Source organism: Strix uralensis, chromosome Z (assembly GCF_047716275.1).
Source record: "Strix uralensis isolate ZFMK-TIS-50842 chromosome Z, bStrUra1, whole genome shotgun sequence".
NCBI classification, from domain to species: domain Eukaryota; kingdom Metazoa; phylum Chordata; class Aves; order Strigiformes; family Strigidae; genus Strix; species Strix uralensis.
In genome coordinates, this window is record NC_134012.1 from 31,039,024 (window position 1) to 31,057,702 (window position 18,679).

Here is an 18,679-nt window from a genome sequence, read left to right on the forward strand (position 1 = left end):
AGAAGAGAAAGGAAAAGACAAGACTGTTTTAATAGCTTTTTTGACAGTTATTTTGTTTCTTAAAGAACAACATACAGACATCAATAACTCCTTTTGCCAAATGTTTTCTTTAACTGTTGAATGCAGAATTTACAGCAGTTTCAGCAGCTTGAACTCTGCTTTCTAATCCTCTTCAGAAAAAAATAGCTTTCCACCTTTACCTGTCACATATAGGCTATCAGCTGAACATTGTTATGAGTGATTGGAAGATTCTGCATTGCCTATAGATAGACTCAGAACTCAAAGCTATTGAGAAATTGTTTTAGTGTGTCATTACTCACAAAAAATCCCAAATAGTAAGCTGTGTGAATATTCATGGCGTACTCCACTTTCAAAGTAAAATATCATAACCACAATGGAAATAGGTTCTGTAGGTCTCCCTTTAGGTTTCCAGATTACCAGTATCCCCATTTCACTTCTACTTGGCATGGGCTGTATTCTTATATACATTTATCCCACTCGAAGGGCTCTGTCTGTGCATCACTTACTCTTGCCATTCTAGATTTTATCTCTCTACAAGCAACTTACCTATTCTCCTGAGCTTTCTTGCTCTCCTTGTTTAGGAGTTGGTCTCATATCAGAGGTTCAAATGTCCTCCCCATTTCTCTTCATCTAGTCCAGATCAGCACCATGTATGCAAGAACTCTGTCATTTTCCTCTAATTCTAGGAACTGTATATCTTTGTTCCCTGCAATCCCTTTTTTTAAAAAAAAAAAAAAAAAAAAAAAATGTCTGATGTGAAATAAGTGAGTGTAGTTTTGGGAAATAAAGCAGAAATGAGCCTTCCTTAGGCTAGGGGCTGTTAAAAGATGCCATCTTCTTATTTGACCCGTAACAATTATGCTCCATAATTGTTCCATTTCTCCTCCATTTTCCTTCCCTTGTTTTCCAGTTTCCCCAAAATCCATGTAGTTTTTTCTGTTTATGCATAGAACTTGGATAATTAAAGAGAAATAAATGTAACCTATCAGGTGTGGAATTTGTTCAAGAGGTGAGCATGTCTGCATAGGCCTTATATTCATGCTGTCTCTTCAAGCACAATTTCTTCTAGTTGCCTGAGGTTAAAGAGTACCATGCAGAGAACCACACAGTCTTTCTCTGAAGACATTGGAATTTTGATGTTTTTAGACCTTTTACATTTAACCTATTTTCCATAACAGTGTGTTCCAGTAGGTAATTATAAATACTGTGGCATTTATGCCTTCTTACTTGAGATTTTTTGGCTTAGCAGCTTGTCCTTGATTTGTGTTTGTCTATTATGCCAAAAAAAGTCTATTCAGTACTTTCTTCTCATGAAGATTGTTCTACCCAGTTGTTGATAAACAAAACTGCTTGTCAAGAACCTGTCTTGTAAATAATTTTCTCCATTTTGCTCGCATATGTAGTATTTCTGTCTTTCCTCATTTTTTTAAAAAAAATCTTACATATAAATTATTTCAGTTTTTGTCTCAACTTTATATTCTAAAAGAAGGGAAGAATCATCTTCCAGTTTCGGTTTATTTCTGCTTGTACATCAAAAAACCGCCTTAGCAGTTTTCCCCACTCTGCCACACCATGAACGTGTTCAGTTTTTTCTTTGTTATGAAACCCAAATCATTCTGGATTCATGACTTTCGAAGATACATCCTTTCTGGTTGTCTGAGCTTGGCATGAGCTTCTTGTTCAGTGTTAAAATGCACTTTGTTTGAATGGGCCTGATTCATCAAGAAAATTCATGCCTGTTCATATTATTATCATCACAATCATCTTTGTGTGATCTGTGCATTTTGTTTGCTTTGACAATCACTGAAAAATTAAGCAGCTCAATTCTATGATACCTTATTTTATACAAATTGTTTTACATCCTTTCTTAGTAAATAGTTCTTGTCTTGTCAGTCTTTCATTCTTTTGAAGTTTTTTCATGTGTTCCTCATACAACATTGTTCTATTTCTGTTATTTTTTAGAGATTCACTGAGCAGAGTAGACTGTTTTAAGAAAGGATATACCAGAGTTTATACATGTCTTTGTTAGGTTTTGAGTATTTTTTTTAACTTCATAGCAGTTGCTTGTTATTATGTCTAGATAAATTTTGAACAAGGAATAGTTTAATACTGCAGCTGAATTTGTTAGGTTTTCCCTACACAGAATAAAATAAACATAATTTCTATAATTAATCTATGGCCTTGTTCAACCAGCATTTCTCTTTCTAACTTTCTCTTTTTCTGCTGTTGTCAGTCATGAAATATCTGTAACAGTCTTGCACTGGATCCTTAATAATGTCAGACTTTTAATAGTGGTAAGAAATTGACTGAATTTTACTACTGCGTACAAGTATGTTCAGATTTTTGCTATAAAAATTCATATAAACATTATTTTCCTATTAAGTTTTTATCTTCTACTGTTGCTTCATGCTTTGTACAAAATTTGCATCTCTAAAGAGATATCATAATAAATACGTTTGTAGAATATATATATTCCTAGAAATACCTGATTTTGCCAGGAGTAATATGAATTTCTGTGACATATTTACTAAGGAGAATAGTAATACTGGCTTTACTTATGTGTATGTAGATTTTAACTGTTATGGTTCATGGTAAAAGGTTTTGTCAACCTTCCTTCAATTTAAAGAAAATTCTATGTAGGAAACGTGCTACAGAATTGTATCAGCTTACAAAATGCAAATTTAAATGAGTTTAAACTCTTACTAGTTCAGAAGAGCTGGGATTATTATTGCATTATAGCACCTGTCTTGCACATAAAGCAGAGCTGTTTGTACTTATTAGTACTTAATCCCTTGCACAAGCTGAAGTGATCCCTCCAAGGTATTTTACACATATGATATTCTTGTAAACTAAGTGAAAGCTCTAGAGCAAGTAACTACTTGCTAGAATGTGTTCCCTTCCTTAGATTTTTTTCCCCCCCCAAAAATAGCTTTTTAAAAGATGCAAATGTCCACTTTTTAAGGCAGGTATTTTTTTAATAAGAATTTTCTGGTGCATATGTTACATCCAGACCAGCAGCTGTGTCCTGCCACAACTACTGTAGAAGGACAGTGACACTGAAATCGAAAACACATCTTTCCATGCCTCAGATTATAGTTTTTCTCTGTCTGAGTAAATAGAACAAATGAAGTAGCATTTTTTAAAAATTGAGTTGCTTTACTTTGGAGTGTTAAAACGAAGGATAATCTTCTTGCACAGGATCGAGGAGATGAATTCACTTACACTGGGAGCGGAGGTAGAGATCTTTCTGGCAATAAAAGAATTGGAGAACATTCATTTGACCAGACATTAACACACATGAATAGGTAAGTTTTGAAGATAAAATTAAAAAATATTCCAAAACAAAGAGCTGGGTTGTTGTGCTTTAATTTAAAAGTAGCATTTTGCTATATTCATTCACTGTTGTACATACTGCTTTTGTAAACAGTAGTGCCTCTTGCTGCTAAGAATAATTTTATCGAGCATTATGTTTTGTTGATTTAAAGAAACACGCACTTCAGTTGAATACATTGCTGTATTGCTGGTGCAGCTAGTAGTTATGTCTCTGGTTGAAATTGTCCTACAATTTCCTTCAAAGGATTCTGTTTTAATTTAAGAAGTTTGTCAAAACTCTTGGGTGGAAATTTTCTGTTCTAGGTGTTTCTTTTTAAGTTTCTTCTTCAATGGTTAAATCAATTATGAAGTTTAAGTAGGAAGAAAGCATGTTCATTTTCCCACGTTAAAAGAAATCTTTCCTATTTTGCTAGTGCTTTCTTCCATCATAGTTTTCTATGAAAAGCAAGGAATTAGGGTGTTGCTTTATCAAAAAAAAAGGTGCTTGAAAAGGAACACATATCTCCAAAAGATGAATTAGGCATCTGCTTAAAGTGTTTTCATGCCCTCTAAAAGCCTGCCTGAACAAAGAGTTCTCCTTCATTTTCTGTTTCTAAGAGCATAATCTCTTATGCAACTGACCACTTAACACCTGTGGGGTGCTGAGATTGACTGAGACCTTTTCTTTGCCAGGTCTGCTTTTAGATATGATCTGCTGCTGTCAAGCAGAGTAGAGTGGGACTCTTTCAACCTTTTTGGTGGTACTCAAGAGGGACAGAGAGCCTGACTTGGCTGCTGAAAAAGGGAGGGAGGGAGGGAATGAGAGAGGGGACATGATGTGAATAGGAGGAAAGGAAGATGGAAGTAGGTTTAAGCGATATGTTTACAAGCATATTTAGTGAATAGAGCAAACTTGCTTTGGGAAAGAGAATTAAAAGCTGGACTCCTTAGTCTCAGTTTTTCTCTGCTCTTAGCAAATGAGAAATTCACTGGCAAAGCTTTCCTTGTAGCTTTGCAGGTGAGAGTGCTCGGGGAGTGTAACAAGGTGCTGCTCTTGGTTACTGATTTTGATACAAGTTTTCAAGCACTTTGATACTGAAGATGGTGATGATTCCACGTAGTTGAATCAGTATTAGTTTTGCTTGTCCAGATATTTTTCCTTTTTTAAGCTTTGTTTTTATATAAGAAACATTTTTTAAAGTCAGCATTGTATTAAGCCTGTCTTTTACAGTTCTGTACAATGTGTGTTTTATACCATGGCTGTTCACAAACAATATTATTTCTTCCATTTGAGATCTATGGTTTGGTTTGAGTCTGATTCTGAAGTGTTTTCAATCCCTGGTCAAATCAGGCTGTGGCAGTAGAAATACTGTTCATTATGATGGCTTGGTCTGGTAGATATTCATAGTGTCTTGCTCCAGGTTTCTAGAAGAGGATCTTCATGTAGTTAGTGGATAAAGAAGTTTGCTTGTCCTTGAGCTAGCTATTATTATTTAACTCCTATTCTGAGACAATTTATGTATTATGTGAGAGATTCCAGTTACTTAGAGCTTTTTGAATGGTTACTATGTACTTTTTTCTCTATAGTGTTTTTCGTCATATTTATTACTTTTGTAATGAGGAATAGTGATAAGGAAAGTTTGCCTTTTGTTATATTTTTCTTTTAATTCCCTGAATGCTGTTTAGGAAGGGGTTATTTTTTAAAATGAAGAATATTAAATCTAAAAGGATTGGTTAGTTTTATTTAGCAGTATCAGCTGAGTTTTCATCTAAAACCTTGACTATAAAATGTTCTGTGTTCCCATTTTTTTTCTTACCATACATGGTAGCATGGATCTCATTGCTTCCATCAGTTATGCAGTTGTTGAAGAATATACTGAAAAGTTCTGTACTGCTTGTTAACACATAATTAGACAAGGGAAATAGATATGACTTAATTACATTAATTCTCAAAAACCTGTTGTGTGAAGCAAACTGGTTTATGAAGATTCTAAATCTCTTTCTAGGGCATTGGCTCTTAACTGTGATGCCCCACTGGATGACAAAAATGGAGCAGAATCTAAGAACTGGAGAGCTGGTAAGCCAGTCAGAGTAGTGCGCAGTTCAAAAGGACGACGAATCAGCAAGTATGCCCCAGAGGAAGGCAACAGATACGATGGCATTTACAAGGTATTCTGATTTCTACTGAGTGCAACGTAATGTTTTTCTTCAGCTGTTTTTAAAAGTCTCATAGGTGTTACATTGCAAATTCTTCATTATTACTTAAAAGAAATATTTTTTTTCTCCATGATAGCTTTTCAGCCTTAGCTTAGTCTGCAAAGAACTGAAATGAAATTATTCAGAGCAGTGATAATAGAATATAATCCATAATTGGATATATAAAGTTGAATTTGTAAGCTACTTTGTATGTGCTTACTGAGTCATATTCATCCCTGGAAATCAAATTATTTCCTCACTCCTTCCAATTATATCCTAGCTTTTTGTGTGTTTAATGACTTCTCAGCATCTGAAATAAAGATGTGTGCCTTTTAAGAGCACTGTATTTATGAAAAATACAAAAATTTCACACCCAAGGGAAGAGCTGCTATGTCATAGTAATGTATAACTTAGTCTTCTCATTTCTTCTTGAACAATTAAGTATGACTGTATGCATGTGTTTGGCTTATGATAAAATAATGACAGTAATTTTATATTGTTCTTTAGGTGGTGAAATATTGGCCAGAAATTGGAAAATGTGGATTTTTAGTGTGGCGCTATCTTCTGAGGAGAGATGACATTGAGCCTGCACCTTGGACCTCAGAAGGAATGGAACGATCAAAGAAACTGGGTCTGAGCGTACAGGTCTGGATCAGGACTCTCAGAGTTGTTTTTATTCTCAGTTCCAGTAAACAAATTCCAGAAACAAACACTACAGATTATCTGCAGACTGAAAGAATCCTGTAATAGTGACACAGCAGAAGGGACAGTGGATAAAGCTTTCTGCCTTAGCAGTGAATTGCTTTGCATGTGTGGAAAATTAAGGGTTTGAATCCAGTTTTGTGATCCTTAGGCTGGAAAGAATTCCAGCAAGTGATTATTCTTATAGCTCAGTCTGTCTGAGAAATCGAAAAGCCTGTGCATTTGTGTGTGTTTTTTTTTCTCCATGTGACTGAGGAGTTTGTATAGAGAGTGTATTTCAGGCACAGAAATAAACTGACCCGTGAGGACTTGGGCATTGCAGAACCCATGAAAGATGGAAAGAATTAACATACTGTTTGTTTTCTCAGCAAGGCAATGGTATATGTTACTGCATACCATCATCTTCAACTAACTGATTTGTATAGTTGAAAGGGCATAGACAGGAGTATTGGGTTCCTTTTAACACAATCAAGTCTAGATTAGATTCTTTGACTTGGCTATACTTTCTTAATAATAGACGCTAATTTAAATGTTTTCTCCATAATCATAGAACAGTTTGAGTTGGAACAGACCTTAAAGATCATCTAGTCCCAACCCCCCTGCTATAGGCAGGAACACCTTCCACTAGACGAGGTTGCTCAAAGCACCGTCCAACCTGGCCTTGAACACTTCCAGGGAGGGGGCAGCCACAACTGCTCTGGGCAACCTGTTCCAGTGCCTCACCACCCTCACAGGAAAGAATTTCTTCCTTATATCTAATCTAAATCTACCCTCTTTCAGTTTAAAACCATTATGCCTGGTCCTATCACTACACTCCCTGATAAAGAGTCCCTCCCCATCTTTCCCATAGACCCCCTTTAGATACTGGAAAGTCCCTATAAGGTCTCCCTGGAACCTTCTTGTCTCTAGGCTGACCAACCCCAACTCTCAGCATGTATTGTAGGGTTTTAGGAATGATTATGTAGTTACTTAATATGTAGTCGCAGGGTTTTAAAGCCTTTTAGAAATTAAGTCTTGTTAGTATTTGGGAATTCCTGTATGTCAGCGGGTTTTGTTTTAAATCTGTGCTTTTTTATTTTAGTATCCGGAAGGTTATTTGGAAGCCATGGCTAGTAAGGAGAAGAAAGATAAGGTTAAAAAGCAAACTGTGAAACAGGAGCCAACCAGCCAGAGTAACGGAAACCAGAAAAGGACAATTGATGATGGTATTTCTTTTTATTTTTTTAGCATTCATCAGCAATGTCTGTCATGTTATGTTTTATTAAGCCAGTAGCATGAAACTTAGCAGAAGTGTGAAGTTACTTGGAATACTAATGTAAATTAATAAGCACATGCTCTGTAATTAAGTAATAGTATAGGGAAGTTATTCTATTTACTACTCTTACAGGTTTTTTTTCTCTTAAGCTCTGTGGAAAAATGAACTGTGCATCTGCGTGCTGCAGTTCAAAACGATGCTGAACAGTATGAGTTGAATTAGGGATTTGATTTCCGATTTCATGAGTCTAATCCATGTTTTAGACTTTCAGAAGTAATTTTGTCTTCTCTTTTATTAGTTCAGACTAACACTCTGTAGTTACCGTGTCTAATGGTCATAATCTTAAGCAGGTATAGAGGAGCCTACGAATACACCCAAAGCCATGAGAATGGGAGACGGAGGGAAAGGAGAGGCTTTCCAGCTGACCCAAGAGCAGCAATGGCTGATTAGAGAAGACTGTATGAACCAGAAACTGTGGGATGAAGTACTTGCTTCTCTTAAGGAAGGACCAGTATGTTTGCTGCATCCATGATTTTCCATGTTTACCTTTTCTTTAGACTGTTAGGAGAAATCTTGAGTCTCTCTTAAAACCTAATTTTGTTGTTGAACTTTTGCTGAATACAAAATGTGTCTAGCATTATTTTTATTTGTAAGACTGATTTCAAGAAAATAATCCTCGCTTGTTCTGTTTGCTCTTGATGGGTTGGTTTACACCTGCATAATAGAGAACTTTTCTTGCTCAAAAAACATTTTGGAGTTAGAACTGGCTATTTTTTTCTTCTCATTTTCGAAGAGAGCATGTTTTGTCTGAATTATAAATGTATTTTTGTGCTGTGTTGATGTGAGAAATCAGACAAGAAGATAAATGGTTCTAGTCACTATGTCTTGCTTAGAAAATAATTTTATGACAGAAAATACAGGTTGTTTGCTTTGTTTAAGAAGATAGAAATATTGTCATCTTCAAATTTAGATATGAAATGAAAATGTTTTCATCCAAATCTGGATTATCCCACTCTGTAGAGAAGGGAACCTTATGTAAGATAGAAAATACTTTCCTCCCCCTAAAGGTCAAAAAAATATTAAGAATAGCTCAACATTGAAGAGACTATAGAAACTAGTATAAAAAAAGTCCACAAGAGGAATATCTCCTGAAATATTATGTCTTTCAGTGATAATTAGTTTTACCAGTGTCACGTTCATAGTTACTTTTAGCCCTTTTTTAGAAGAAATCAAGTCACTAAGAAGTTAAAATAACTTCATAAAACTCAACTCAGTGAAAACCAAACCATTGGCTGAAAAATGGATATCTAAAAGTGGACATACATAATTAGTTTATTTGAGAACTACCACTAGCTATTTATGGTGCTTCTGTAACAGAAAAAGCATCTATAACTCACTGTTCTTCCACTTACAGTACTATTTTTTGCTATAATACTGCTGAAGTTGTCTGGAGAAAACAGTCATTTAAAAGTGGTTGAGTTACTGAGAAGTCATTTATCTGCAGATTCCTACCCATAATTTTGGTAAGATTTCCATTTGGTTGCCACTAAAGGCAATGGGAATCATTGCTAGCTTTGGGTCGCTACTGTGAAAATGTAAATCCTTCTGCTTGAAACAACCACCTTCCCTTTTAACTAAATAAAATGTGGTTTAAGATAAATCTGGTATTTTAAAAAGTATTACAAAGAACCGTATTTTGATTACCCGTAGATCTGCGGTTTTTTTCTATACCCAAGCTTGTATTCTTGAGATATTTGGAGATCACTGACATGCCAGAGATAAGCATGCTTGTGTGTGTAAAGCACCTGATACAGTTGTATCTTGAAGATTCCTCAGAGATGCCCTGAGAAGATTTATAAACCAGGGAGGTTGATTTACACAATGCAGAGAATTTGGCCTGAGGAGAGAAGAAGCCATTAAGCTAGCCATTATCCATAAGCACAGGAGAAGGTGCAGAAGTGGCTTTCTTAGCCAAGTAAGTTCCCTTGGCAGAGAACCAGATATCTTTCAGGGACATGCAAATTTTTAGTGGCAGTTACTAAACACAACTACTAAATTTTCTGACCTATGCTAAGAATCAGGCATGAGGGGCCCTCAGGTCTCTTTTTTATTTTGTTTGTAACAATACTCATACAAACAAGTAAAGTGATCTTTAAAACACTAGTTCTCTGATTTGTGGAAGAGCAGGGAGATAAAGCAGTTAAGGACCTGGTTCCTGATTACTTTTAGAAAGCTGCACTCGTGGATATGGAGAACTTAAGAACTTCTGGAAGTTCATCATCTTTATGTAATCATGGCATTTATGAGAACTGTAACAGAGTTTATCTTTTTTATTCCTTTGCCCTACACTAGAATTTTCTGAAGAAACTGGAACAATCCTTTATGTGTGTCTGCTGCCAGGAGCTGGTTTACCAGCCAGTGACAACAGAGTGCCTCCACAACGTCTGTAAAGTAAGAATAAACTCGGTCTTGCTCTGGGCTGTTTTCTTGGCTCTAAGACACCAGTCACCAAAGCCATATGTATTTTAGAAAGGCAATATTGCCTAACATTCTGAGCAAAAACATGCAACAAGTTTGCATTCAGTGATTGCTGTGTAATTTTAATTTTATGTAATAAAGAGTGGAAGTACGTTCAGTACAGTTCCTGATAGACATAATGAGTGAAGTTTACCACTGCTGTTGTTCCTTTGTGATCAGTGGAGTTACACTAGGAATTGGTTTGGTTCAGGAGCTAGATGTTGGTACAGTAACAGTAATTTAATTTTACAAAGTTAAGGAATAACATCAGATTTTATAATTGTGTAACACTCTTAATAAGAGTTGTTGAAAGGATGCAGGGTAAATACCAGAAAATTATTTGGGCTTATTTGGAGTAAGTGATGTTTTCTTGTTAATTCTTGGCATTGTTTATGTTTGGTAGGAGTGCCACAGAAGTCAATTTATAACTTGTGTATCTTAAAATCTTGATCAGTTGGATGTAATGTCAGGAGTTTGGAATCCAGTTTGTACTAGAGTTAATTTTTGTAGCATGAGTATGTAAAGAATCATGAGCTGAATTGTGCATATTTGAACTGTGTCTGCCATACCTAGTATTTCTGCTTAAGAGCCTAAAGGGACTCAGATTATTACCGTCCTGCTACAATATCTGATAACGCAAGTTTGCTGTTCAAGAAGATATGTATCACTCCAGTAAAAATCACTGTGTTGTTATGGATCGCCTGCACACACAGAATTCTTATGGCTCCTTAAAAAAACATAAAAAGCTTTAAAAAGTGTTGTAAAGGGGTTAATATAGAGAATTATGGAAATTGGAAAACCATGGAGAGAAGAAAGCTGAATGGCAACAAAGTCCAAAAGCACAGAATTTGAAGATGTCAGTAAATGTTTGTGAATACAAAATACCATCCAGTTAACTTAAGCACTGACGCCGATGTGTTAGAGGTTGTATTATTCTACATAGAGCTTTAAGGCTTAACTGACTGTCATTTGATGAGGTAGATGGAGGTTGTTACATAAACACTTGTCATGGTTTGAGCTCAGAGGACAACTGCGTACCACACAGTCACTTACTCCCCTTTTCACCCCCAGTGCTGGAAAGGAGAAAGTAAAGCAAAGGCTCAGGAATGGAGATGAGGATGTGAAGGGATGATCCATCCATTATGGTGATGGGCAAAAGACAGACTTGTTGGGGGGGGTGGGGTGGGGGGGGAACCGAACATAAATTTACTAGACACTAACAACAACACTAGACAGCATAGTACCATGAGAAGCATTACCACACCTTGAAAACACCTTCCCCCACCCCTGCCTTCTTCCCGGGCTCAGCTTTGCTCCCTGTATCTCTACTTCCTCCCTCCCAGCAGTGCACGGGGCAGGGAATGGGGGGTGCAGTCAGTCCTGCTGCTTCTTACACCTCGGTGCAGGGGAAACTTATGGCATTCGTCCCCTCTTTCAGCACAGTCCAAATCCCTCTCACAGGAGTCAGTCCTCCACAAACTCTCTCTGACGTGAGTCACCCCCACATGTTGCAGTCCTCCCAGCACTGAACTACAGCAGCGGGGGCTTCTTCCCATGGGGTCCCGGCCTTCTTCAGGCACACTCACCTGTCCTGGTGTGGGGCCCCGCACAGGCCACAGATCGGCATCTGCTCTACCATAGACCCCCCATGGGTGGCGGTGGGGGTGACCTTGCCATCTCACCACAGGACACAGGGGTGTCTCTGCTCCTGGTATACTCACCTTCCTCTTGAAATGAAGGTCTGGAAAACTGTAGCAATCTAACTGTGAATCTGTAAGGAAGCTGCAGACATGGCTGTGATTCACAGGAAGGCGCTAGCGGAAGTGGAGGGAATCTCAGTAGTGATTTGTTTTAATTTCTCCCAAACTCAATGTTTCACATCCCAGCCCAGAGCAGACCTTGTTTGTTAGGACATTTTAGTCACAGAGGCAGCGCTAGGCACTGGAGGGCTTGGTAATGACTTCCTTTTTTCTGGTAGTACAGCAGATTGCATCTTTGGTTTATAGTGATTCATTAGTTTTTGCTGGTTAAGCTGTCAGTCTAAAATAAAGTTCTCACAATTTACTTCTCTGTCTTGTATGTCCTAGAGTTGTTTACAGCGCTCCTTCAGAGCTGAAGTCTTCACCTGCCCTGCCTGCCGCTATGACCTTGGAAAGGGCTACACCATGGTTCCCAACAAGATACTGCAGACACTACTGGACCAGTTCTTCCCTGGTTACAGTAAAGGACGATGATGTGCTCAGATCCTTCTGTACTTCTCCCAGTGACTTTATAGACAGTAAAGGGGAATAAACATGGAAAATTCAACAGTGGACCAGCCAGCTTGATGGGACTCAATATATTGTCACATTTTGAAGCAGCTAACCCTCTTCCCCTCATAGCCATCTTTTTGGTGTAGTGAGAACTCTAATTCTCAGCTGTCTTTTAACATCAAGGGTAGTTTTGGCCAGTTAACAAATAGTTTTTAAAGAAAAGAAAAGCCTCAGCTCTTACTGGCCTAGCTGATGCTTAATTTATGAATTATTTTTTTGTAACTACCTCAGGACAGAGGAAAATAAATTGTGGGGATGACAAAAAGTTAGTGAAGTTTTAGCTAAACACTGCCTCCTGATATTAGTTGTGCCTGGTCCATGTGGTTTGATTTACAAAAAAAAAAAAACCCAAACCAAAACAAAAACCCACAAAAAAACAGCAAAAAAACCCCAGAAACAGCACTTAAGCCAGCTGGATTAAAGAACAGCAAATTCTGTGGTGTGCATAATCCTTTTTTGTCTTTTTCTTCTATTATGCTGTATTTTTTTGCAAGAACAGGCTGATTTTTAGTCTATTTTTGTGAGCTTCATTGTGCTTTTCTTGTATCTTATGCAAGTTGACTACTAATGACTAATGAGAACAATATGAATGCATTGTTGCTGCATTAGTGTAAAGTGATCTGTGTTTTTTGCACTTAAAGAGGGTATTCAAGACACTCTAGTTGTGTAAAAAATATTTCATATAAAAAAGCCACTTCTGTATTAGTTAAAATGTATGCTTTTAGTAGGTCTTGTATCAGTGGCAATACATCTACACAGCATTGAAGGCAGTGCTAGCTTGGAGAGGGTTCAAATCGCTTCATATTGTGATCTGAAATTTTATATACAATATATCCCCCCCCAAATATACCTTATTAAATATTTTATGATTCAGAAAAGTTGCTAATTTTGTTTTTACTATTATCCCCTTATTTAAATCATAACATTTTTATCAACATTTTTTTTCAGATTATTAAATACTTTCTTTAGTGGGCTTGTTTTTCAGACATGAGGCTCTATATTCCTTAACTAATTTCTCAGTTAAAAAAACATTGTTAATTAAGAAAAAAAAACCAACCTAACATCAGTGTCCATGGGTTCACATATACTCTGTAGTAGCAGCTGTCATAGCAGTAGTTGTAGGAGCTACTCTGGTCTCCACTGAGCATTTGAAGGAAGCTCGTTAGTGCTCAGTCCATGTACCTGAGTCGGAGGGAGCCCCTCCTACCCACTGGTGTTGGCAGTGCTTGCTGCTAGTGTGACTCGGTGCAGCTGGGAGCTGTGGATGCCCCACACAGCAGTTAGTCAGAGGTTCCCACCGCAGGCATGGAGCTGCACTGCAAAGCAGGCATGTAGAAGTATACACGGAAGTATGTATGTCATTCTCAGTAATTTTAGATCATGTCCTTACGCTGGTGTGGTAAGGAACCAGTTACTGAGATGCATGTGGCAGTGCCGTTTTTTGTGTCTGAAAGTTAGCTTAATGGCTTGCTTACTTCATCCAAAATAAGTAACTTCTCTCTCTCCCCACTCTCCCGCCCCCCCATTCTACTTAGGATTTCAGTTGCATCTCAGATAATGCTGGTACTATCTCTCTAGTCGTCATATATCAAAAAAACAGGCGTTGCTGAACAGTTTTGAAAGATTTAATTTCTCGGCTTTTTCTGTGCTTACTAGAATGAGGATTCAGCCTTTGTTCAGTAGGTGAATTGGTATTAGTGTTAAGCATACAGTTTAAAAGAGCTACAGACAGATTCTTATATCCTGTTGAACTTCTATGTTTTACAAAATATTAGCTCACTATTTTATGGGGAAAACAGACCTAATTTTACCTTTGTAACAATCATTGCATCTGTGCAATAAGCACGTAAGACTTGTGACTTTTTACTTGGTAATTGAGTGCTGTGAAATACTTTATACCTTTTAATGCTTCTTTCTGTTTGAGAGATTTTTACCAATTAATTGATGAGATAAATTTCTCAGTTTGAGGTCAACAGTGGGAAGTTCTCTGCTTAATACAAAAATATGTAAACCAATTTTTTAATGTATCTTTTCAGTGAGACACAATCAAGCAACATGAAACTTCCTTTAACAAACATCAAAGTAGCTTGACAAGACTTCGTGGGGTTAGGTTGGCAATGCAGAAAGACTGTCCTTTCCTCACATTACAAGTTTGCAGTGTTTTTTCATGATTTTTTTACACCCTTTGTGCTGTATCAGTAGCTACTGAAAGACACCCTTTTCAATATAATAAGTATAAATCAGTATAAAATTCTGATTTTCTTCACCATGTATTTAGACGTTTTAGGACCTAGGTGCAGCTTTTCACAGCAAAACTGGTACCTGGCATAACCTTTCTTTAATGAAATCCATTCCTGTCTCCTGTCATCTGCAGTGTCTTTGTGTAATTAAAGCCCCCACTGAAGTCATAAGGTAGGTAATGAAAAAGTGGCAGTCCTGAAACTTTCACCATAAAATACACAAAAGCACAGTACTTGAAATAGTGCTGTGAACACTAGCCTCATTTGTGTCACTTCAGAGAAAGCTCCCAGGCATGAGTGTGCATGTAGACCTTCAAGAAGAGGTTGAGTAGTTGCTGATTGTAAGGTGTGAAACTGTGCAGTCCTTTCCCCAGTCTGAGTGTTACCCCAGTACCCGTTTCCTCATTCACCAAAATCCTGCTTGGTGTGGCTGAACGAGTTTGTCTTTACAGGGTCACTTGCATCAGACACAAATGAGTCTGCACAGACCCACCCTCAGGTTCCTTTCAAATGCACTCATAACACATATGATCTCTCTGTGTAACTGGTAAGAGGATCAGTTTTATAGAAATTTGACTGCAAGAGATGAGAAGAGGCTCCTGTTTAAGGTCTGTGGTCTGGCTACTGAGTAATTGAACATGGTGTTGTGAGTAGCAGTAGGACTCTGGTCTCAGAGTGCTGTTGGTATTCTTGGAGGGCCAGAGCTAAAGCTGTGAATCAGTTTTTATACAAGCTGTAGATGTATGTGACAAAGCAAGGAAAGATGAGTGCACTGTATAAACCAAAGCCGAGAGCCCAAATAAGAGATTTGAGAAACTGTGGAAGGAGAACACTTTGTTAGACAAGATCTAATACTAAGCAGTTCACAGTCTGTTAGAAAAGGTGTTTCATGCCTTCTCCAGAATAAGAGGAGAGGATTACATGGAACTACTGGGAAAAATTGATGTGATGTAGAAAAAAAGTTAAGTTTGATACTGCTCAACAAAACCAATCATTCTATCTCTTTAAAAAACCCCAGAGATTTCAGTATTATGCTCTGCCAGTATTTTGCCTTGTGTAAAAGCTGTTACTGCTGTGGCAGTTCTGACAAATGAGAATTTACGTCTCATAATTTCATACTGCTCTGTGGGATAAATCCAGCTGAAAAGTTAAAATCGAGAACATGACAACACATAAAACTCCAACCAATTTTATTAGAGTACTAACATTGGTAGGTAGAAAAAACCTTGTATGAAATGTTAACACTAGCAATGCTAGTGGTAATATGTGAAGTAAATTAAACAATCTACTTCATCTTTTTTTACAAAATATAAACAATTACTCCTGCAGTTAATATTCATTACTATTGCCTTATGCATCTGCATATTTTCTTTTTTTAACCATATCTTCCATGCCAGTTTGCAAATTGGGTGTTAATTGTTAAAACTTTAGCACAAAACAGACAAAATACTGAATCAAGGCAACTTCAACATCAGCTGCTGTGGAACAATCAATCACATTTTGTTTACACCTAACATACTGATTGTATTTACATTTTAACTGAGCAGTGATTCAATTAACAAACATGGTGATTATCCAAAATATACACAGTATATAAATCCCCTATCAGGTCTGGGAAGAAAAAGCCATCCTGATGGACTCAAAAATCCAGGCAGCTGGAATGAGTCTTACGAAGATGCTCTCTTCTGCTCAGAAAAGGGAGATTCGTAGGCTTCCATTGGTGGACAGGTACAAACCAGATGTTGATCTCCATATATGTCATCAATGCGAGCAATTGTGGGCCAAAACTTGGTTTCAGGCTTCACAAATGGCTAAGAACAGAAGAAAAAATAGCTATTTTAATTTTTCTACCAAGCAAAACTATGTAACTGTAATAGACGTTAGAAGTTTTAAGAATGACAAACACTGGAAAAGTTTTAAGTGAAGTTATACTTGAAATCTGTTTGCAGTCCCTGAAAGGTAACAAGCATGTATAATAAAAGTTGGCAGTCAAAAGAATATTTAGATTTTTAAAAAAGTATAACCATGTTCTCTAACAAATGCTTGCAAAGAAGCAGTTGTCATGGGATTAAAAAAAACCTACAACCCTTTGAATAACTGGCTTACAGACAGGAACCAAGGAAAAGTGGAGGGGACTAGCAAGACCTGTGCTGTTGAGTATAGTTATATAAAATGAGGTGGCAAACTTCACAGGTTTCTTCCTCTTTGAAACACTACATAGCAATGAAATAAATCCAATTCAGTTTTAGGTGAGGAAAGTTAGTTACACATATATTTAACTGTTAAGATTGTGGAAGCAATTTTATGTAGTGCTCTGAAGAAGTCTGATGTATCCATCTCCATTTTGACCTTTATTTGTAGCAGGCTACATTGGTGAGGCTTGCCCCATGCTGATTGCGCATCATGTCAAATCCTCATCCAAGTTCTTCAGAGCAGAGCTTTGAATGTCAGGATGTGGGACTCTGTTTGGGGAGCCCCGGTGCAGTATGTCAGAACTGAACAGGCTGCTTCGAACTGAAGTGCTAAGATTTAGAAATCCATGTTTGCACTTAATGTGTAGAGAATTTTTTTAAGATTTTTCTCCTTGTCTTGAAAAACAAAACTAATGGAACTACTGTAGAGCTCACACACATAAAAACTGAGCAACAGTAAAAATGGCTCTGAAGTTTTTATTCTTACCAGATTACTTCAACTGCCCAGAAAACAACAGAGCAGAAAGCACACATATTACCACACCACTAGGATCCCATTATTTACTCACCAGTGGGAATGCTGCCACTTCTCTGGAATAAGGACGATCCCACTTGGAAGAAGTGACACAGTTCAGAGTATGTGGTGACATCTACAAGCAAAAAGACATATTTAGGACACAAAAATACTGAATTCAATTGGATGTAGCAGTGTGAACCCTCCTTCAAGTTCACATTGCTACATATAAGTAATTACTGCCGAGGCAGTCACTTGAGAATACCATTTATGTAGGGAAAAAAAGGCAGATTTAAAGCAGGAAGCAAGTCAGTATCTGGATTTTTTTCAGTTTACCTGAAGATACTACCCAATGTTTGAATATGCTTCTAGCTTTCCAGTAAATTCCCTCAGTATTTAAAAAGTCAGCACAGCATTACAAGAACATTGAACAGAGCTTGAGCCTATAGCAATTTTGTGCTGCAGTTGCTAAAATAATTCATTCAATCTGTATCTAAGAGTTAGTTCTAAGGTCATTCCACTTCCCTTCTTAAACCGGATAAATAAGCATCTCTCTTTCATTACTTTAAGATGACCTCGAAATTTATAGATCATGTGCTTGCGTAAATAACTTTCCTTGCTGACAGAGCAAAGGCCAGACTTCTGACTTGAAAAAGTCACAAGTGAAATTTTGAAAAAGTTTAGAGTTTCTAAAAAAGTCAAATTTCAAGAAATTCATGTGTTCGCTGTTGCACACAGTTATTTTTGGCAGTACTGAAAGATCAGGAAGCGGGCTCACGTAGCCTCAAGTAAGTCTCAGGGGTTGAGCTGATGCTGGTAACTTGTTCCATATGCCATCTTACCTTTAGTGGATTAATTTGGGGGTCCATCCTGCCCTCCTCTATTTCAGCAATTTCCTGCCGAATACTGATCATTGCATCACAAAATCTGTCCAGCTCTGCCTTGTCTTCAGACTCTGTTGGTTCAATCATAAGCGTCCCTGCCACTGGCCAGGACATGGTTGGAGCATGAAAACCTGATAAAGAAGAAATCAGTCACTGACAATAGGTCATGAATGAATATATACATTAGCTAGCAACTGATTCACAAATTCAGCCCTTTCTATAATCTACAGGACTGAACTTGTTTGTGGTGTTGGCAGTGTACTGACACTTTTCAAGTATCTTAATTTTTAACACTGAAGGGTAATGCCATTGTATTATTTACAATAGAGTTACAAACTGATTTAATGAAATGCTCTTAAAGCCTTCTCTTTTTGGTTTTTTACTTTTCAGCCTGAAGTATATTGCTTCTTTCCCAGGTTATTTCTGTTCCTGCTGCTCACTTCAGTAGAAGTGTTTTGTCATTTTACCTTCTTATGACAGGCTGAATGTCAAAGTGAGGTGGGTAAACAAGGTAAAAAGAAAATGTGGCCTCTC

The 18,679-nt window shown here is 37.3% G+C and overlaps 2 protein-coding genes across 3 annotated transcripts in view; one reads left to right on the forward strand and one right to left on the reverse strand.

The window, feature by feature from the left end:
• The window catches only part of UHRF2 (ubiquitin like with PHD and ring finger domains 2), a 92,046-nt gene extending 78,853 nt beyond the window's left edge, over nt 1-13,193 (forward strand). The window contains exons 10-16 of one of the 2 annotated variants that reach the window (XM_074854932.1): nt 3,220-3,326; nt 5,340-5,502; nt 6,037-6,174; nt 7,313-7,436; nt 7,834-7,997; nt 9,839-9,937; nt 12,091-13,193. In XM_074854932.1, coding sequence (XP_074711033.1) covers nt 3,220-3,326; nt 5,340-5,502; nt 6,037-6,174; nt 7,313-7,436; nt 7,834-7,997; nt 9,839-9,937; nt 12,091-12,237 — 942 coding nt within the window. In that variant the 3' untranslated portion in view covers nt 12,238-13,193. The remainder of the gene's footprint in view (nt 1-3,219; nt 3,327-5,339; nt 5,503-6,036; nt 6,175-7,312; nt 7,437-7,833; nt 7,998-9,838; nt 9,938-12,090) is intronic. The other variant, XM_074854933.1, reaches the window with a different exon arrangement.
• A 2,535-nt stretch (nt 13,194-15,728) lies between these two features.
• The window catches only part of GLDC (glycine decarboxylase), a 51,981-nt gene continuing 49,030 nt past the window's right edge, over nt 15,729-18,679 (reverse strand). Inside the window, exons 23-25 of the mRNA XM_074856326.1 lie at nt 18,104-18,276; nt 17,317-17,397; nt 15,729-16,366 (exon numbers count right to left, since the gene is read on the reverse strand). Coding sequence (XP_074712427.1) covers nt 16,223-16,366; nt 17,317-17,397; nt 18,104-18,276 — 398 coding nt within the window. The 3' untranslated portion in view covers nt 15,729-16,222. The remainder of the gene's footprint in view (nt 16,367-17,316; nt 17,398-18,103; nt 18,277-18,679) is intronic.